This window comes from Protobothrops mucrosquamatus, unplaced genomic scaffold (genome assembly GCF_001527695.2).
Source record: "Protobothrops mucrosquamatus isolate PMUCROS unplaced genomic scaffold, P.Mucros_1.0 scaffold45, whole genome shotgun sequence".
In the NCBI taxonomy this organism is placed as follows: Eukaryota; Metazoa; Chordata; class Lepidosauria; order Squamata; family Viperidae; genus Protobothrops; species Protobothrops mucrosquamatus.
Genome location: NW_015386427.1, coordinates 1,807,014 through 1,829,762, shown reverse-complemented (window position 1 = coordinate 1,829,762; position 22,749 = coordinate 1,807,014). Strand labels below are relative to the sequence as shown.

General features: G+C 36.4%; 1 protein-coding gene across 1 annotated transcript in view; it reads left to right on the top strand.

Annotated features, from left to right (window-relative positions):
• The window catches only part of CUNH10orf67 (chromosome unknown C10orf67 homolog), a 55,916-nt gene that overhangs the window by 8,702 nt on the left and 24,465 nt on the right, over positions 1 to 22,749 (top strand). Inside the window, exons 2-8 of the mRNA XM_029283264.1 lie at positions 3,761 to 3,881; positions 4,327 to 4,470; positions 5,903 to 5,977; positions 7,667 to 7,684; positions 7,799 to 7,945; positions 20,661 to 20,802; positions 21,700 to 21,758. Coding sequence (XP_029139097.1) covers positions 3,761 to 3,881; positions 4,327 to 4,470; positions 5,903 to 5,977; positions 7,667 to 7,684; positions 7,799 to 7,945; positions 20,661 to 20,802; positions 21,700 to 21,758 — 706 coding nt within the window. The remainder of the gene's footprint in view (positions 1 to 3,760; positions 3,882 to 4,326; positions 4,471 to 5,902; positions 5,978 to 7,666; positions 7,685 to 7,798; positions 7,946 to 20,660; positions 20,803 to 21,699; positions 21,759 to 22,749) is intronic.

Sequence of the window (22,749 nt, the reverse complement as noted above, 5' to 3'; positions counted from 1 at the left end):
CCTCTTCTTTATGGCAGCCCCTGAGATATTGGAACACTGCTATCATGTCCCCCCTCGTCCTTCTCTTCATTAAACTAGACATACCCAATTCCAGCAGCCGTTCCTTATATGCTTTAGCCTCCAGTCCCCTAATCATCTTTGTTGCTCTTCTCTGTACTCTTTCTAAAGTCTCAACATCTTTTTTACATCGCGGTGACCAGATGTCACTAAAATAATATGGTTTGTTACTTCGCTGCAATCTTGACTAAAAGATGCTAGAAAATCTACACATCATTGAATATCCATTGCTAGAAAGAAGGATGGAGTTCTTATATTCATGTCCTGCTCTGGAGCTGCCCAAAGGACTTTGCTTGGTTTCTGTGAGAAGAGAATGCTTAACTACATTATCCGTACCCAGCAAGGCTTCTGTGAGCAACTAAACAAATTGTGGCGTTGGGTCATTAGCTTTGCCCACCAATGCTAAAAACGTAGATGGAAATACACTACAGTTAACTTGTCCAGTTGTGTATTGTGCCCAGTTGAGGATGGTACCAGCCTGCCTTTCTTGCAATCTCTACAGTTAACATTTAATTCAAGGAACAAGTATCTAAAAACTTTGTTTAGTAGCACTTACAAGAAGGAAGATAATGGTTGCAACATGAGAATTTCAGTTAATACTTTATTTCTGAATGAGATACCAATGTACAATATATGCAATTTAGGGTGGCTAAATCTTTCACCTCTTCCTACTTTTTTATGTACAGGACTGGAAGCTTGCCTCTTTATGAATGAGAAGCTGTCTGCTTCTATTTACTGTTTCAATAGATATAATTCCCAATAGTATGAGAAATAACTCTCACATGTGGTTGCTGGTTGGCTTATTTATTCATTGGCAATACAACATTCATAGGCCACCCAGTCCATATGGACTCTTAAAACTCAGTTGCATCTTTGGGGTCACATTCAGAACCAGGAAAGCTCTTTATTCTCCCTGCTCCTCAGATGAATATTTTCAGGTTCCCATTGAAAGAGTTTTAAACATGGCACAAATTCACACATGGAATCACTTGTATGACACAAACTAGGAGCGATTATGGCAAGGAATTGTTTAACACATAAGATGTTTTAAGAATGGCATTATCGTGTGTCTTATTATAGTTCTGCATTAAGAGTTCCCTCTCTGAATGAGCTAAGTTTAGCTTGGGTGACGTATGTGTTGACTCAGTCTGATTTGACAGTCAGAAGACTAAGCAGTCACTGTGTGCATCTGTTTGTCAGAACTGCCAAAGCCAGTGAATCTTTGGATAGTTTCCATCTCCAAGATATCTAGACATTACAAGCTGTCCCCACAAAACCACACTAAGCAAAATAACAGGCTTTTCAAATAAATTGACAATGGGCATTAAGGAAGGAAACAAAACCTTTCCTAACTACTTCTGAAGAATGTTTTATGCCACTGTAGGCTGAAAATGTCAGTATGCTGAATCATGTATACGCAGTTAGCTTATAGTGCAGACTCTTTAGAGAACCACTTGAAGGCATAAGATAGTTAAATTACTCAATCCAGTCTCAGGCTACATATGGGCCACAAGTCTCTCTATCAACTTGAAAAAAGTCTAATGTAACTGAAAGTGGAAGCTACTAAGTACATAAGAAACAATTATAAACTGCGTTCAATCAATCTGAACTAAATTCAATTTTAGGTATTATCCCAGCTTTCCCCACATTTTGTAGTGTGGCTCTATGGCTACAAAATGAGGCATATTTTGATCTAAAAGCCTGCTATGCTAGGGCTACCAAAAGTCATAAATGTATAATATGCAGAAATTACTTATTTTTATGGCTGAGCCATAAACCTCTGCATGGAAAGAGACAGGAATTATAAATTAAGACTAATTAATCATTCAGCTAACCAGGAATCAGGATTCAGAACAAGACCAACCATGTAAAACACAAAAGAGCTCCCAACTCACAAATAGTTGAAAAGGAAAGTTTTTACCCTCATTTTTACCTAGCCACAGTAGGTGGAATCTCTCCAGATTTAGGTTTCTTCCTTTAAAACCTACAGTTCTGTGGGTCACCTCATGGGACTGCAATCAACTATTTCACTCAAGCTGTTTCACAGAATGTTAAGAATTTTAATTACAGTACTGTATATGATATGGCTCTCATATCATAGACAGAAAGAAAGAAAACTAGTCATGATTATATTGTATTTTAAGACCTGTATGTATAATACACATGTTATCTTACACTGATGCTTAGATAAATATTTAGTCTTCTTTGATATGGGCTTATGTCTAAGTAGAACTCCAAATATGCTAGAACTAGAATATTTATTATGTATTGGCTTGTTTGTATGGCCTGCTTTTACAAAAACCAGGCAATGAATAGATATGACATCAACACAGAAAATAGTGGAGTGCTGAAGATGACACATTGACATAGCTAAAAGGGCTGGTTAGTTATGTACATAGAATCTATGTTTACAAATCCCACTGAACCATGAATTAGTCAACCACATTTTGGCCTAATATGTTGGGCAATCCTGACTTCTAGGTTTAGCTTCATTCATTCACTGGGAACCCAGAAAACTGAAATGAGTAGACCATAATAGTTACAACTAGAAAACCATGTTGTGTGGTCATGACCAGAAAGAAGAAGTCTAAGGTGGAAGGGGATGGGGTTCAGAGAACATTAGGATAGGTTAGAGATGCATGAAAGATGGAACTCTAGTTTATAAGAGGAAAGAGTTTCTCTTGAGGTGAATGGGTATTATGAGATAGGTATGTTGAAATGTGAGTATGTGAATCTTACACATTTGGGGAAGAGCTATGGGCTGATCTTGAATGAAAGGAACTAAATCTAAGTTTTCGAGTTTATCCTGCGCCACTGCTTTTTGTTGCTGTTCTTTGTTCACTGTTCTTTGCTGAATTATTTGTTACATCTTTTCTCTCAGTTTGTTTGAAATGGGTTGGTATTGGAACAGAGCATTATGTAAATTACCTGGTCAGACAGTTAGACATGCATAGGTTAGATGTGCAAATTGTACTGGATGCAGTTATCTAGATTTCAAGTGCAGATTTTCCATTTCATCTGCTGTTTCAAGAAATGCCCTGAATTAAATCTGGAATTTCCTCTATATCAGAGGTCCCCAACCTCCCAGAAAACAGGCTGTGCCCTGTCTATGGGATGCAGGCAGCACACAAAACCACGCCCCCACTAGTCCGTGGAAAAACCTCTCCACACAGAACTAGTCCCTGGTCCCTCTGCTCTATATAATGCCTGTCAGGTGGCAGCACATAGCCAACCTGGACTAATTTCAAAAAGATAAAGTGGATTAGATCTGGTTAACATTTGGCCAAAATGCTTAGGAAATCTCAGAGGCTAAATTGGGAAACTGAAAAAAAAAAATAGGAAGAAAATGAAATGCAAGCCACTTCATATTGCTATCAAGAACAAGATTTCTGATTGTGTTAAACAGGACTCTTTACCTTTTCTTAGTATCTGACTATACCATCTCCCAAATGAGAGAATTATAACATTCTATTGCAGAATAATAAAAACAAGATCAAGATCAATCAGGCAAAAGCACTGTATTGAAAATCAAGGAACTATAAATAGTCTTGCTTGAAAATATATAGGAATTAATTCTATTCCAATTATGTAGATATATAACTGAAACAGAAATGGGTCATTTTGAAAAATGAAATGCTGATTTCTATTAGGCAAAGAATCTCTGCTGTTTAAAGTAACTACTTTTTTAAAAAAAAATCTGCAGGCCTTGCATTTCAGAGGACCTAAAAATAGGTTTTGCCATCTCTGATCATGCCACTCAAACTGAGATAAGTGAAGTAGGAGATCTGAAACAGTTTACAACAATGACAAGAAATTTACTAGAGGTAACTATAATGACCATCTTTCAGATACTCTCTTTTTATATTTATTGTGCTTTTTACCTTGCCTTGCTTTATTATAAGCCTTCCAGAGTCATTTTGAAGTTAGAGAAGACACAAATTGCATTGAATTGAATTGTTGCAGTCCATGTGATTAACTGCCCTTGTTTATATGAGGGCTAGTTCGCATATAAAATCTGTATAGAATTCATATGTCTATAGTGTCATCATTATACTTCAAGATCTTTTATTCACTGATATTTACATTTGCATTTCTGATCAGCTTTCTTATTATTTCTTTTTTATTTTCAACTACCCACAAAACATTGAGGCAGAAAGTGAAATCAAAGTAAAAAAAAAACCATCATGGTCAGTATCAACTTTTTGTAATCAGAACAGTTCCAAAAGAAATTATGAATTCATATAACAGTTCTCTTTTTTGCATTTTTAGTTTACATACTCACTCTGTGATGACTTTGCAATGTATAAAAATATTCTGAAAATGCAGTATGAGGAAAAAATACAGGAATATGCATCTAAACTCTGGCTAGAAATAAGTGACCGACTGGAAGACATTGAGAAACTTTATAAGCAGGTAGAAGTTAACCTCCTTCATTTCATTTTGCACCAGTGCATGATTGTCTATGTGCTGTTTATAAATAGCTGATAAAAGAATAAGTAGGTAATTAGGAAAAACCAATCAAATTAATATAAAAGTGAGTGCAAGTATTTAAGTTCTTCGGAACTTTTCTTCAAGTTGGAGGAAGAAGAGAAGGAGAAGATGATTGGATGGCTATTTAAAGCAGGAGATTTAGTCTTGTAAGTCAGTCCTAAAATTCGGGCAGCTTGTCTCACTATAGACTATACAGGTAGGGTTGCCAGGTGTCCACTATTTGAGTGGACAGTCCACTTTTTTCACATTATGTTCACTATTTTTTTTCACAAAATAGTGGACATTTTTTTTATTCAAAAGCTTTATGATGAAATGGTACGTAATCTAAAGCTGTACAGTCTACTTTTTTTACTACTTCCCCCCCCCCGCTTGTCCGCTATTTTTTGGAAGCAGACCTGGCAACCCTATATACAGGTAGTCCTCAACTTACAATCTTTTGTTTAAATGACTGTTTGAAGTTACAACAGCACTGAAAAAAGGTGGCTTATGAAAGTTTTTCACACAACCATTGCAGCATCCCCATGGTCACATGATCAGAATTGGGATGCTTGACAACTGGTTGATATTTATAATGGTTGCATTGTCCCGAGGTCAGGTGATCACCTTATGGGAACTTCTGACCAACAAAATCAATGGGGAAGCCAGATTCCCTAACAATAGTGTTACTACCTTAGCAATTGCAGTGATTCACTTAACAATTGTGGCAAGAAAAGTTGTAAAATGGGGCAAAAGTCACTTAACTATATCACTTAGCAACAGAAATTTTGGGCTCCGTTGTGATCGTAAGTTGAGGACTACCTATAAATTATTTCTTCTTCAGTTGTTCTTCCATGCCCAAACTTGACCACTAACTTGCTACACAGCAGAGAAGAAAGACAGATTAGCCCCTATTTTCCCCTGTTCCCTTCATACTGTATGTGGAAAAAGAATGTTTATGTTTCATGATTTTCCTTCCTTGATTATTTAGTACAGGATCTCATAATTCAGGCTTTCGAAGACTGGCAACCAGCAGTCTCAAAAATCAGATCCAGTAAATTCAGTAATGTCTTCCCTAATCAGGAGACATCCAGATATGCTAGATTAAAATTATTTGGTATGCACTCTTAAGGTTTTGCTAAGAACCCTGAAGCAGACAGCTCCAGACAAACTGATTTACGGCTCACACTGCAGAATAGCTCTGAATTTTAATATTTTTTAAAAATTAAAAAAATTTAAAAAATAATTTAAAAGAGAAATTTGATAAGAACTTTTTTCTACAGTGGGAATTATTTGTTTGGATAGTAACCTACTGTTCAGTTTGTTATTTTTATTAATTCAATAATTCATACAAATATGAATCTTTTCTTTTTTACAGAAAGAAATCAAAACACGATATAGCTACCAACAACAATTAAGTGATGCACTGGCTATTCTTAGAATGAACTATTCAGTGAGTTGCTACTATGTTTACTTGAGGCATCTAATACAATATATGTTTTTTGCTCTGATTTTTTATTAGAGTGGTTGAAAGTTTTTCTGAACAGTATGTTATGTTTCTCATTGTTACCTGGTTTTGCCACCTTTTTCCTTCTTTGCCTTTATTGTACTATTCTTTTATTGCTATTTTTTCTGTGTTTGTGAATCGGCCAGAGTCATTTGGAGTCAGGCCATGTAAAATTTAAACAAAAAAAAAGTAGAGAGATATAGCTTACTCCTGTTTACCAGATTAAATTTGGAATTTGAAGCAATTTTTTTACAATGTTTTAACTTTCTGATTAAGAACCTGAATTGATGAAATAACACACAAGTGAAACATTCTAAAAGTCTAATGGGCCAATGTGGGTACATGTGTAGTTCTCTTGTGTATATGCTGTGATTCTGCCCAATCATTATGTAAAACAATTTTTACATAAGAGTAACAGGATCACTGGAATACATTGGCTTCCTTAGTCCTATCTGAACTTTGCCACTCCATCTATTGAAATACACTCAAAGAGATTAGATATGCATGGTAATGACAGAAACCCTGAACGTTTTAAAGAAGATTGTATTAGTTTATGGAAGCTAATTCTGTCAGTGGCTACAAATACTGGTAGCTGTTCATTACATTCTGAATTGTAAGCTGTAACCTTTCCACACTGACTGCTAAAAGTGAAAGGTGCTATCATACTCTAATTTATATTTGACCGTTTCACTGACTCATCCAGCAGGCCACTGTGACCTTCAGTGCTTGACTACATGGATTTAAGGCCCAGTCCTATCCACCCCAAATTTAGCTGTTAAATTGATGATGATTTGGAGTTTAACTGTTGTAAGTTGGAAGTACAGCCACTGCATTTTTTCCCTTTTTATGTTAGTTATCCTCTAGGATAGCACTCATTATATTCTGTTCTATGAGCTGCATTGGCAATTGGTTTACTTCCAGGTGCAATTCAAGATGCTTGTTTTGACTTTTGAAGCCCTACATAACATGGAGTCAGGCTATATGAGGAAATATCATCTGCCTATCCCATCAGAGCCAGCAGGAGGGGTGTGTTGCACGTCCTGTTTGCTAAAGAGTTCTATCTGATGGGACCCAGACAGTGTGCTTTTTTCTGCTGTGGCTTCTGCCCTCTAGAACATCATGCCCCCTCAGGAACATCATGCCCCCTCAGGAACATCATGCCCCCTCAGGAGAGGGAGTTAGCACCATTTATCTTAGTCTTTTGGAAGGCCCTGAAAATGTGGTTTTTCCAGCAGCCGTGGGTTTCATGGGGAAGTCCACACGATGGTCATATTGGGCTTAGATGGATGTTCTCCTTCTGCATTATTGCTTTTATTTATATTTTATAGGGGTTTTTTTAACTGTTGAGATGTTCTTTTACATGGCCCAGAGTCATGGTCAGTGAGATGGGTACTAGATAAATTTATTAAATAAATATTTTTTTCCTGTTCTGCAGTGATTGCCACTGTTTCCTAATCTGAACCACCCCACTCCCCCAGGAAAATAATTTCTTCATGATGTTTTACCTTGTGGGTTAAAGTTTGGGAAGTTGGTGGGACATAAACTGCTGTATCATAAAACATCAGACCTCTCCCCATCTTCTTTGGCCACCTCATAATTAAAATAAACACAAAAACTCTTATTTTTTTTCTTTAGATCAGACCAAAAAGAATGGTAAAATACGTTCATAGCCCATATGCCTCCTGAAGCTGCTCCTGTTGTTGTATTCTCTAACTGGACAACTAACTACAGTAGGATCTCTCATTATTCCTCCTTTTGTTTTGACAGAAATATGTACAAGTTGATGAACAATGTAAAGTAGATTTGTCAGCTGCAAAAATAGATAAGTTAAGGAGAATCATTGATGAGCAAGCAGATAAAATTGAATATTTAACAGCGCTATTAGAGGAAGAGAAAGACATGAGAGAGGAAAAGGTATGTTGTTTTTCACAGCCATTAAAGTCATTAGGCCAGCTGTAAGATCTGCTTCATTGAAGCTCGTGGTCCAGCAGTTCAGATGCAATCCATCAAAGATAAATCTACCTTAAAATAAAATCTTTTTTTCCAATTTCGTTGGAGGAGTTTACACTGTCTGTCTCTCTCCCACACTAGGTCATTAAATTGAGCTCACCTTGGCTTAGCCTGGATCTTTTGTGTATCTTCAAATAACCATTAACTTAGCTATTTTGGAGGCACAGAATGAAATAAGGTCATGTGTGTCATTTTTTAATAAATAACTGGGAGCGCAAAGTAAATAGAGGTGACACCAAACTGCATGAAATAGCAAAAACCTTAAAAGACAGAGATAACATTAAAATAATCCTGAAAGTTAAAAAAAAATGAGTAGATAATAACAGATGAAATAGAAATCAATGTAAACTTTGTCATTTAAAAAAAAAAAAGCAATAAGACACTAGCCTTGATCTTAACTAAAAGGCCAAGAAGATTGTTCCCAAATTAATTTATACTCCAAGAGAAATTCCTGTTCAAATTCAAACATCTGGAAGATATTTTCAGAAAATAAAATCTTAGTTTAGAAATTTTGTATGGAAGGTTCTTCAATTCGGAGAATACCTTTTATAGAAAATACAATCACTGATTAATGAGGGAAGATTCTGTTTTCTGAAACAGGAAATTTGTCTTCAGGCTTATCTATTGTCAAGTATTAAATGCTGGAAGCCAATAACTGATGTTAATTTTCAGACATGGACAACTTTGGAATACACATAGATAGCACCTTTGGTTTAATAGACAGTATTGGGATCTAAATACAGTAGAACTCTAGCACAGTATCTCTGGAAACAATTATGTCAATTAGAAAGCTATGAAATGTAATATCTTTTTAAAAAGTGTTTCTTTTTCCCATGCCACATTGACATTATGGGAAAATCCAACATTAAAAATTGGAAAAAAAATGGCACTATGGAAAAATTTGATGAAACCTCGGATATTGACCTTGGATCAATTAATAGATGATAATAATACTCTGTGTTAAGAGACAATTATCATTTACCAGATGTAACCCAATGGCAATATTTACAGCTAGAAACCTCTGTTAATAACATTGTTTAGACTAGTGACATTTTCAGCTTCTCTGACATCCAAGATACAAAACTGCTAGTTAAATCTTTTAAAACTAAAAAACCTACTAGAAGTAATCCTTGAGTTACAACAGTTCGTTTAATGATTGTTCAAAGTTACAACCGCACTGAAAAAAGTGACTTATGCCTTTTTTTCACACTTATGACCGTTGTGGATCCCCAGGGTCACCTGATCAAAATTCAGACACTTGGCAACTGACTCATATTTATGACAATTGCAGTGTCTCAGGGTCATGTGATCACTTTTTACAATCTTCTGACAAGCAAAGTCAATGGGAAATTCAGATTCTCTTAACAACCATGTTACTAACTTAAGAACTGCAGTGCTTCACTTAACAGTTATGACAAGAAACATTGTAAAATGGAACAAAACTTCATTTTAACAAATGTTTCACTTAGCAAGAGAAATTTTGGGCTCAGTTGTGGTCATACATCAAGGACTAACTCTATTGGTTTCAATGAGTCAATTTGATACACGGATGTTAAGAGGTAACTGGAGCAAAGAATTAGAAGTTCCTCAGATTAGACATTACCTTCTATGCCTAGCGTGCCAATGGATCTTAGCCTACAAAATAGTATTGAGAATTGTAACTCTAAATTGTAACTTTTAACAGTTTATACAAAATCTAATAAAGCAAGTTTAAAACTAATTACAAGCATATAAAATATCAATGACCGCTTTAAAATAAGCAAACCATGGTCAGTGGCCAAAGCCATTGTGAAAGCTCCCCACCATTGCCAGACTCCAAAACTTGGCCAAAGAACATTGATTAAGGAATTGGGTATAGTGGCTTGAATGACCCTTTCTAACATTACTCAACTTATGATCACAGCTGAGCCCAGAATTTTGATGATAATGACATGGTCATTAAGCAAATCATGTGGTTGTTAATCATTGTAAACCTGAATCCAGATGTCCAGTGGACATTTTTTTGCCAGAAAATGGCAACAAACATTGCAAAATGGGATCATATTATTGTAGGATACTGCAACCAGTTGCGAATGCAAATCAACTACTAAGCACCCAAAATGAAATCACATGACTGCAGGGGTGATGCAGCAGTTGTAACAGGTCATAAGTTACTTTTTATTTAGTCTGTCATAACTTCAAATGCTCATTAAGCAACTAGCCACAAGTCAGGGACTACCTGTATAATTCTGTATGTTTGTGTGTTCATATTAACAAATTATGTTTGCTTCTTTAAACTAAATTAAATCAAGTTAAATGCTATATCCTTCTTGCTGGTCCTTGAATAATAAACCTGTACAATAGCCCCCTCTTGTGGTTTTAATTGTACTAACACACTCATATGCAGGTTTTTCCTTAGAAAGGGGAAATGAAAATATTACAAAAGACCACAGAAGCCTGTTGTTCTTCCTAACGAGATTTTTGTGCAAAACCTATTTTGATTTTGCAGTCCAATTTACCATCATCCATTGTAATTTCTGTATATATTTTTCTGAAGCAGAAAACATTGGGATAAAATCAGCAGTGTGGCATGTATGGTTTATAAAAATTATAAGAGAGTGAAAGGTGTAAGAGTTTGTATTCACTCTTTAGAGGCTGAAGGGCAACTTGGAGACTAGAGGCAATGATGGGAAACAATTCCAGCACTTTTCTCTCCTAAAGTTGAATGACTTTTAACTTGCTATATTCAAAATGGCAGACTACTGGCCTGAACTGGCCCAAATATTATCATCATATGCAAAGGTTTTAGGACCCAAATCTAGCTTTATCCATGTAGTGCATGTATGCCATTCCTGATGTTGTGATTTAGCAATATATAGGCAAATATGAACAGGATATCAGACAGAGCTCCCCTCTACATTCAGTTTCTACTTGTCTGAGAAAGGCCAAGCAGGATTTTAGAGTCCCAACTTTTAGAGTCCCAATTTGTTAGTACTTTTGAATCAGAAATCCTGATTTAGATAAAGTCTAGATTTAAAAGCCAATTTCAAAATACATTATGGAGTTTCACCAGAGAGTACAATGTGCTTATTCTGGCCCACCTGCAACCCACAAAAGTCACTTACTCTCTCTCTCTCTCTCTCTCTCTCTCTCTCCCTCCCTCCCTCCCTCCCTCCCTCCCTCTCTCCTCTCTCTGTCTCTGTCCATGTGTGTGTGTGTTTGTAAGTCAGAGAGAGAGAGAGAGATACTATAATGCCATCCAACTTAAATATTAGTTTATAGGATCGTTCTGGCATAAGATATGGAAGTTATAGCCCTTAGGTTGATGGTAAGAGGCCATAAATGTGCTGATTCTGCAAAGGAGCTTTGCAATCAAAAGTCACATTCCTTGAGTATAATTCACACATGTGAGATTTGCACTACAATATACAGAAAAGGTTGGACGTAGCTTTCAATCATTTCATTCTTTGATAAAGTGACTAAACTAGTAGGCTAGCGAAATGCTGTGGATGTAGTATACTTAGATTTCAGTAAGGCATTTGATAAAGTAGACCACAACCTACTCCTTGGTAAGCTAGAAAAAGCTGGAATAGACAATATTACCACCAGATGGATCTGTATTTGGCTGGCAAACCGTATTCAATGAGTAATCCTCAATGGCACTACATCCACATGGAGAGAAGTAAGCAGTGGTGTACCACAAGGTTCCATTTTAGGCCCTGTACTCTTCAACATCTTCATCAATGACTTAGATGAGGGAATTGAAAAGGAACTTCAATTGAAGGGAAATTTGCAGATAACACCAAACTGGCAAGAGTAGCCAACACCCTAGAAAACAAATTCAGGATCCAAAAAGATCTTGACAAACTTGAACAATGGTCCCTATCCAACAAAATGAGTTTCAATGTGGAGAAAGCAAAGTTTTACATTTAGGCAGGAAAAATCAAAGGTACAAGTACAGATTGGGTGAGACCTGGCTTAAAAACAGTAACTGTGAGAGAAACCTTAGAGTCCTAGTGGACGATCACTTAACCATGAGCCAGCAGTGTGTAGCAGCAGCCAAAAAAGCTAATACAATCCTGGGTTGTATAAACAGAAGCATAGAATCAAGATCACGCGAAGTATTAGTACCATTTTATAAAATCCTAGTAAGACCACACCTGGAATACTGCAGCAATTTTGGTCACCATATCACAAAAAAGATGTTGAGAGTTTGGGGGAAAAATCAGAGAAGAGCAACTAAGATGATCAGAGGCCTGGAGACTAAAACATACAAAGAACGGCTGCGGGACTTAGGTCTGGTTAGTCTAAAGAACAGAAGAAATAGGGGAGACATGATAGCAGTGTGCCAGTATCTGAGGGGCTGCCACAAAGAAGAGGGGCTCATGTTATTCTCCAAAGCACCAGAGGACAGGACAAGAAAGAACAGATGGAAACCGATCAAGGAGAGAAGCAACCTGGAATTAAGGAGAAACTTCCTGACAGTGAGGACAATTAACCAGTGGAACAGCTTGCCTTCAGAAATCATGGGCGCTCCATCACTGGAGATTTTTAAGAAGAAACTAGACAGTCACTTGTCTGAGATGGTACTATAGGTCCTCCTGCTTGAGCAGGGGGCTGGACTAGAAGACCTCCCTTCTATTCTATTGTACTCTATTCTATTCTAGACAGGACTTACATCTACATTTTATTTTAGAGCCACTAGTGGGAGCTAGCCAATAGGAAGTAGGGGATAGATCAATATTTAGGTCCACACTCAGGCATACGGACTTTGATTCAATGACTTTGAGCCAGTCATTTCCTTTCAGCCTAATATACTTCACAGGATTGTTATTGGAATAAAATGAAGAAAACTTACCATGTAAATTTACACTGAGTTCCTAAGGGAAGGAGTTGTGGTGATATAAAACAACAATTAGAGTTGGATTGGATCTGACTCTGGAGGCATTAATACAGGTAGTCCTTGACTTACAACAGTTCATTTAGTGACCGTTCAAAGTTACAATGGCATTGAAAAAAGTGACTTAATGACCATTTTTTGCACTTATGAGCGTTGCAGCATCCTGGCAGTCACATGAATAAAATTCAGATGCTTGGCAAATGGCTCATTTTTATGACGGTTACAATGTCCCAGAGTTATGTGGTCGCCTTTTACGTCCTTCTGACAAGCAAAGTCAATGGAGAAGCCAGATTCACTTAACAACTGTGTTACTAACTTAACAACTGCAGTGATTCACTTAACAACTGTCGCAAGAAAGGTCATAAAAGGGGCAAAATTCATTTAACAAATATTTTGCTTAGCAACAGAAATTTTGGGTTCAATTGTGGTCGTAAGTCGAGGACTACTGAACTTATTAATCTTTTAATTTTGTCTCATATATTCCTAAATGTTAAAATTGAAATGTTACATTTTCTTTTGTGGACTGCCAAAGTTTTAAATTTCTTTTGGTTCCATGATCAGCACAGAAAATATGAGGAAAGCTTTACTGGTGCTTGTTTAGATGTTCTGGAAGTCTCTGGCAAGTTGAAGTAGGATATAACCCTGAACTTTTTGTGATAAAGCTATTAGGGTAAATGATGACTTTCTCTGCTTTGATTAATTGAAGGTTAAAATAATTTCATTGTTTAAATTAAGAATATTAATAGTTTTTTGCTTATTATTAATAGCATTTTAATCCTTCATTTTGATGGAAAGCAAGAGCATATATTAAATAGATTATTAAATAATAAAATTATAATCATACAATTATTATTACATTGTTAAATAGTTTTAATAATTAATAAAATTGCATAGAGGGCTCTACTGCTCATGCTGTAAAAACACAGAGAGTGAGATACACCCAAGCGAAGCCAACCTTTGTAATAGTTAAATTGCAAAACAAAATCTATGCTTTAGTAACTGCAAAAGGTGATAGCACTTTCAACTGATTTGCTACCTGCCTTTGCTAAACTGGAACCCTTTCCTGGATCTGCCTGCTAGTGCCCATAAGCTCCCAGATTTGGATTTGGAAAATATATTTATCATAAGACACAATTTGTTTTCTTAGCAGTTCTTATGTATAACGGATGGTGGAGCTAGTGTTAAACCTCAGTCATGCAAAAAAATCACAGCCTATACATGGATTAAGATAGAAAGCTTCAATGCAGCTTAATTGGATTAAATGTCTGTATTGAAATAGGCTTGCTTGAATTTTAAAGTAATTTACTTCCATTCACTTGAAAATTCACTCTTCCTTGTTTACTGTTATTATTATGATGCAAGAAGTCTATGTATTTTTTTTAAACTAAAGGTGGTTCCTGGTTTCTCAGCTAAGATGCTAAATATTAAGCCTATTAAGGCAGCAGTCCCCAACCTTTGCAGCTTGGCGGTCCGGCGGGGGGTAGAGGGGAACCAGGCCGCACAAGTAGCAGGCCAGCACCAGACGCATGCGTAGCTCCACTCATGTAAGCAGTGGGCTGGTGCACACGCATGTGCTGCTTGTCCACCTCTCACACACGTGCAAACCAGCCTACCTCTCATGTGCCCCAGTTCAAAATAGGCCACAGCCTATTATTCAGCCACAGCCTGGGGGTTGAGGACTCCTGTATTAAGTCATGATACTGTTGATTTAAAACTGGGGGTTTGCTTTGTAACCACACATGGTGGGAGAACATGAAATGCGGACTAATCACTTCTTTATATTGCTTGATGTTTATGAACATCTAGAGGCAGATCTTTATTGGAGATTATTTAGACTCCTTTGGGTTTTTGTCTCCATCTTTTTTTAAATAAAAAATAAAATGTTGAGCAGAAGAGCTATTTTGCTACTAAATTTGCCTGAACCAACTTTGGGTGTGCTGGAGGCTGCAAATGGGATTATAAGCATCTGCTGAGAGGCAAGGAAAGCAAATGAAGCAAAGTATATTGTGCCATCTCAATACAAGCTGTTCCCCAAACATAATTAAGTGATATTAATTAAGTGAAGTACAAAACAAAAGAGCTTGCACTGTGATATCATGACTGACATTTCACCATTTTGGCATCATTATTCAAAGCTAGACCTTACCTTGTTGGGTCATCATTTCAGAGATATTTCTTTACCTAAGCAGAGAAACAGAATGACCAAAGGTGAGAAGAAGAAAAAAGCAGTCAACTTCCTGCTGACTTTCTCATTGAATGTCCTTGTGGGAATCTGGCAGAGAGCACTGGAAATCTCTTTCCCTTCCCTTCCCTTCCCTTCCCAGCTGGCAGGTAAATAACTGCCTCTAGGTGAGAAAGAGAGCAAAGGATTGTGAAACTGCCCGGGAGACTGTCATGGAACACTAAAAATGAAAATCCCATGACCGTAGTCACAGTCCAGCAGAAGCCAATAGCACTGAGTACTCACAGTTTCCCCAAATTTCACTTCTTCAGGAGGCTTGGGCCCCCAGATTTGGCCCTTTTGTGAATTAGCCCACCTTAGTATCTTAGTTCAAAAATTGTTGCTTTGTGATTCACCATTTTACCCAGTTAAAAATTATCAGTGAGAATTTTAGTAATATATAGATGGACATGAATTGGGTCAGGGCAACATGTTGTCCAATCCTGCCCTTGCGAATTTTTTAGTATTTTGATAATTCTCTTGGTAACAAAAATGTTGTATTTATTTCACAGGTGGCCTCTATTTAAGAGCTCAGTATGGAACTTTTCGTCAATAGTGATGTACCAAGAGATTATCTCTAATAAGGATTACAGGTAGTCCTCGATTTACAACATTATATTTAATGACCATTCAAAGTTAAAACTGCACTGAAAAAAGTGACTTATGACCTTTTTTCACATTTAGCATCTCCATGGTCATGTGATCAAAATTCAGATGCTTTGCAACTGGCTTATACTTACAATAGTTGCAGTTCCTTTTATGATCACTTTTTATGACTTTCTGACAAACAAAGTAAAAATAAACCATATTACTAATTTAACAACTGCAGTGATTCATTTAACAACTGTGGCAAGAAAGGTCGTAAAGTGGGGCAAAATTCACTTAGTAACTGTCTCACTTAGCAACATAAATTTTGGGTTCAATTGTGGTGGTAAGTCGAGGACTACTTGTATTGAAGGGTCTATTACTGTAGATTTCCATTAAAAGAGGCTTTATTTGCTCTTTCTGCTTTTTACAATAGCAAGTATAAATAGGACAATGAATAAAAATGATTGCCTTTACAAAATAAATTACACAAATGTTCAAAACAACTAGAAGAACTAATCAGACATATAAGACTCTTCTTAGTTGAGGGAAATCTGGTTTTGAAATCGGAGGGAAATTTTCTGTTGCAACTTGTTCTCCCATTTCTGCTGTGCTTTTGGAAATTTCTTGCCAATTCCTTTCTTTCTGTGCCAGCTAGCGTTCTGGAATGGTCCTTTTAATTCTTTTCTTTTTTCTGATTTCTTTCCCTACCACTTTATCTGTTTTCTCAGGTTCAGAATTCACCTCCAACTCTCATTCTGACTCTTCTTTTTTGGGTATTCTCAATTTGATCTGTCTTCCTGTCCATTTTTTCCCCCTGCCCTTCTCCTCTTTTTGAGTTTCTTCTTAAGTTCTAATGTTCCTAACATATCTAACAAACTTCTGCTAAACTGCTTTGATTGAGGATTGCCCTAAACTGATATAGTATGAGATTTCTTTGTTCCGGTAAGTTCTAACATTTCTCCGATCATGTTACTGTACTGTCAACTTTTCCATCTATGTTTTTCAAAACAGAAACATAGAAAACTGATGGCAGAAAAAGACATAGCGGTCCATTGAGTTCACTAATTTGTGTTTTTGTTTTCTTTTAAATCTATTTATTTATTATTGTTAACATTCCTTGTTATTATGATCTATTGCACAGTCAGCCAGTTGTTCAGATTGGATTTGGCCTTTTTGTCTGCCTATTGAGCCCTTCCCAAGGCTCTGGGATAGATAGATATGAATATGTTAGAGGTATCATCACAGGATGTAAGCTATTAGAATAGAATAGAATACTCTTTAATGACCAAGTGTGATTGAACATACAAGGAATTTGTGTCAGGTGCATAAGTTCTCAGTATACATACAAACAACAAAGTAATATAATCATAAGATATCAATAGAAGAAATAATAAAAAGATGAGAATAATAATAATAATAATAATAATAATAATAATAATAAATAATAATAATAATAATAATAATAATAATAATAATAATAATAATAATAATAATAATAATAATAATAATAATAATAATAATAATAATAATAAAGCCCTATTATATGGATAAATATCCTTAGGCATGATTAGGTTTTCAACAGAGTGATGGCATGAGGGGATAAAATGTCTTTGTGTCTCGTTGTTTGGCATGCAATGCCCTATAACAGTGTCCTGAGGGAAAGGAATTGAAACAGTTTATGTCCTGGGTGTGAGGGGGTTTCTGTAGATATTTTCTCAGTCCTCTTTCTGACTTGTGCAGTATACAAGTCCTCAGTGGAAGGCAGACTGGTTGCAATTGTTTTTTTCTGCAGTCCTAATTATCCATTGAAGTTGCTGTGCCAAATCAGACAGTTATAGAGGTACAAACGACAGATTCAAACAATTCCTCTGTAGAATTGTATCAGCAGCTCCTTGGGCAATCTGGGCTTTCTTAGTCGATACAGGAAGAACATTCTTTGTTGTGCCTTTTTAATGATGGTTTTAATGTTAGATGTCCATTTCAAGTCCTGGGAGATTATGGAACCCAGAAAGTTAAAGATCTCTACTGTTGATACTGTGTTGTCTAATATTGTAAGAGATAGTAGAATAGGAGGACTCCTCCTAAAATCCACTATCATCTCTACAGTTTTAAGTGTATTCAGCTCCAGATTGTTCCAGCTGCACCCCAGGATTCAACCTCCCATCTGTATGCAGATTCGTCACAGTCTTCAATGAGACCAATGACTGTTGTATCATCTGCAAACTTCAATACTTTAATGGAAGGATCCTTCAAGATGCAGTACCTGGAGACAGCAGAATAGAAAAGAAGGAACTGGAAAAGATAGCAAAATACATGCAAATAGAAATAGAATGACAAAATATATGCAAATAGAAATAGAATGACAAAATAAAGCAAAGGTAGAACCAATAATCATAGGTGCTTTGGATTCAATTCCAAAACAATTGGAGCACCACTTGAGCACTGTTAGTATTGACAAATTCAGCATCAGTCAATTGCAAAAGGCAGCATTAATTGGAATGTAATGTAACTTGAAATTTCTGTCTTTACCAATGACTGCAATTATCAACAATTGTTAAGTCTGGCTTCTTATGTGGCAAGTGCCTGTCTGTTTAAATTCTAAAGTGTCAGAGCACTTTAGCCTCTTTGTTTTCTATTAGTAGCATTAGCATTAGTATTATTTATTTATTGACAAAGACAAAGATAGGCCTAAAGAGAAGTGGGTGACATCTTTCTGTTGAGATTTATGCAAATTAACTATCCAAATGTGATTGGATAGAGAAACCAGTTATTTCATTGGGTGTAATACATTATGTGCCTAATGAAGCCAATGGGACCATTAGGGCAGAGGTCCTCAACCTTTGGGGTACCAGGGACCGGTTACCTGGAGAGACATTTTTCCACGGACCGGAAGGGGCGTGGTTTTGTGTGCTGCCTGCATCCCATGGATGGGGCTTTGCTTGTTTGTGCAGACCAGTTGCTGGCGTGCCGGGGGTTGGGGGGCCCTGCATTAGGATATAACTATGGTCATGGGACAGGACTATAAAAATAATGGGATGTTGTTTCTTTCTAAAAATTACTTTCTTTTTCTTACCTAAAGCTCTTCTTGCCCTCAAGTAACTTTTTCCAGCTTATCTGCACTCTTTGGCCTTCTGAACATTATATGGCTAAGCTGACAATATGATTTTCCTGAAAAATTGTTTTTGTAGTCCGGTAGCTGCCTAATTTGGCACAATATAGCTGGTTTTTTTTTAGTCAAAAATAAACAGGCTGAATCAGGACATAAACAAGAATTCCAAACATAATTAGCAAACCAATTTGCCATCCTGCAGACACTGATTAAAGATGTGATCATGGAAGAAAACCAGATATCTGAAGTTATCTATTACTGTGTCAAAAGGGTGTGCCAGATCATATGACTCTGAACATAAGTATGGATCTTGGAGAATGCCTAAATTTGGTAAATCAACCCAAACAAGCCAAACTGGATGACAGTGCCCAATAAACTGTGAATTTTTTCATCAGGAAAAGGAAGAGTGTGAGGCACATTAAAATATTGTGCAAAAACATGAGCCTTATCATTCTCAGATGCCTAACTGGAAGGATTAAATCAACCTACAATAATATATATAAGCTGATATTTGAACATGTCTAAACTATATTTGTTTCTTAAATGTATTTCGCCATGAATATATTCTATATAGCATTTCAGTTTACTTTTAAATTGTCAATATCATGGTATTAGTTTTTCTTTCTTTTTATCTTTGGATAATAATTACCTAAAAATTTAATAATACCATATCTTTAAGTAATTCAGCTATTTAGTGTTAGGTATCAGGATTTTTTTAAAAAAAGATTTCAGAATTCACTGTTATGTTCTGAGATCATTATAAAGTTGTGTTTCAACTTCCTTTTTTCCCTTCCATCTCATTAAAAGAAATATGCAGCAGTAAAATCTCAACAGCCACTTAACAATATATGCAAATGTTCTAAATAGCTTTGAAGCAGAAAAGAAGAAAGAGTAGTTCTCCCAATAAGCTTGGATGCATACAAAGTCTTTTCCATAATGAATGTGGCCAGATTTTAACAAAGGCCATGCATAATAAAAATGTAAATGAGTTTGCTTTACTAAAAGTATAACTTTAAAGTCTTTTGTTGTGTGCTGTCCTGAAACTTTCCTACAAGGTTATCACTGCTTGCATGGAGATTTACCCAAAACCTTCAACGGCATTTTTTTTTTAAAAAAAACTCCAAATCGAATAGCCTATGTGTGATGTGCATGCAAAACTGCTCTAAAGCTGAGAATATGAATTGGCTCTGGGTGACATCAGCACGAAGCAAAAAGCCAACTATATTGCTATAAGACTGCCTGACGGACTCCATGTGGCTCCCAGCCTGGAAATTTCTCCAATTTTGACATGTGATGTACTCGTCACTGCAATGGCAGCCCTGTCACTGAGAAATGGCACAAAGACAACAAGGCACCCCCTCCCTCTCCTCAGCCCTGCACATTGCAGCCCCCTGGAGCTGTCTGTCCATGGTTTCTCTTGCCTGCCTAGTTACAGACGGCCCTTCTAAACTGAGAGATAAGGGTGGGTGGACTGGATAGGCCCCAGCTGCCTTTGGGATGCAGCTTCCACAATAAATTGGCCTGAATGATGAGGGCAAACAAACAGTATGATATGTATTATGCCTGTCAATAATACAGCCCCACATGTTTCCGTCTTTGTATGAGCAGGACCAGAGCTTTTCTTCGGCAAGTTCTACTTCGTCTCCTAGCTTTTCGTTCCATTCATATTATAACTTACATGACAGGATTCAGAAATTTTTATGATAGCGGCATTGTATAACCATTGTGTATCTATCCCCCTCCCCATCCCAGCATCAGATTTACATTTTGTTATTCTTTTATGCCTCTTGCTTTAGAAATAGATGGCTTCTTAATCTTTCAGCTTCAACGTGAAGGGTACGTTGATGTGGAGTGGCATCGGGAACAGATGCGAGAATTGAGAGAACAAATAATTAGCCTGATTGAAAAAAACACACAGCTTCAAGAAACTGTGAAGCAGGGAGAGAAAGAGCAGACTAACTTAGGTAAATTTTGCTTGTAAATCAATCACTAGAGATAACTGGCATATGCAGGAAAACAGAAAGAGTATATAGAAATCTAAATGGCAGAATAGTATCTAACCAGCAATTGCTCATTTCTTTCTATTTTGCTCTTTAATTTGAGTTTGTCTTGAACTTTCACAGACATTGGAATTAATTTATATTGAGTATATGCTTATTTTCTGGATATTTATTCTGGTAAAAAGAAGATAACAGTATTTATCAACTCCTACTAAATAATAAATGAAGAAATTTAGGAAAAATGCCTATTAATGTGGTATACACATATATGTATATACAATACATTACTTCTCCTTGCTGCACACCAAAAAGTGGAAAATTAGAAAATTGCAAATATAAGTCATCTCTGCCTTCTAGAAATTAAGAAGTTTTGGAGCAACTAAGCCAATATCAAAACCAGATGTAAAGACATACTAATAATAACAAAGTACATGTAGCAAAAACAAAATACTGAAACATGATACTATTGGATGGGAATATAAATTAGCATGAAGAAAACATTTTTGCAGTTTTATCATCTCTGATGACTTGCCCATATCTTTCGCAATATTTAGAACCACCTGCTAAAGCATTTTGTATCAGCTGTGACTAATGGCACGAATGAGTATTAATGAAAAGCAAAGGGTGCTCAGATACACTTGGCTCTTGAACTTATTTCTCAATCTCCCTCTCTCTGACCAGCCAGCTGAACAGCAGGCGGAATTCTGTGAAGGTCAAGGGCAGTTGTGAAGGTCACCAGTCTGCCCACTGCCTTCATCTACCATGCACCCGACTGACCTGGAGTGCACAATATGAATCTATTCAAATAGCCATGTAATTTCATGGTGTGCTTTATCCCCGCCTTATCCTTGCTTCTTTCAGAGAATGAAATAAAACTTTTGCAGAACAAAATGGAAAAAGATATGAAGGCAATGGAAAAGGTACTGTATCCTTTATTTACTTATGTCAGCAATTGATTAACTTGTACAATAGATGCAGGAATCTAGGAATTCACTAAAATAATATTCTATTGTTCCTAGCTTGTTGCCTTTTATAAATTGTTTTCAAAATATAGGATTTCTGTGGAAATCTTGCATCCTGAAGTTCACCTGGGTTAGATGCAAGCTGGAAAAGCAGAATGAAATACCAAATTATATAAATGGAAAGTAATATGATATTTCTGATTTGCCAAGTCTGGTGCTATTTCATATAATAGCAATTTCATAAGGTTGAATTTTTGAAACAATGGAATCATTGACAATAATAATAATTCATTATTAATAATCATAAATATAATTTATATACATTAGAGGAGGGGTCCCCAACTCCCAGTCCATAACCTGGTGCCAGTCCATGGCCCACTGAGAACCAGGTCGTGCAAGTAGTAGACAGGTATAGGAAGCTCCATTTGTGCAAGCGGCAGGCGTGCACGTGAAACCATTTCCTTCCCCCCCCCCTGTTGCAGCAGCTGCCAATCTGCAGAGCCACTGCATTAGATGAATTTTCTAAGTAGTCAAGAGTAGAGAAGTTAGTAAATAAAGTTAAACATACACTTTTTAAAACTTCCAAGTTGGTAATGGGTGAAAAGATGTAAAGGACTTTTCTTTGTTCCTTCAGACCAGGTATGCCAAACCATGGCCTATGGGCCACATGTGACATCTGAACAGCTAGTAATGCAGCCCCACAAGATAATGAACTTTAACAGTATTATGAGATTATATATACATTAAGTATATTTATTTATTTATTTATTTATTAATTGCATTTATATCCCGCCCTTCTCCTTTCGGACTCAGGGCGGCTGACAAATTAGATAAAATACTAACATATATACATATTATGCCTAATTAAAAATTTAATTAAAATGAAATATTTGAATATGTCCAATTAAAAGTAATTAAAACCCCTATAAAATCCCCTAGGCCAGTCCCG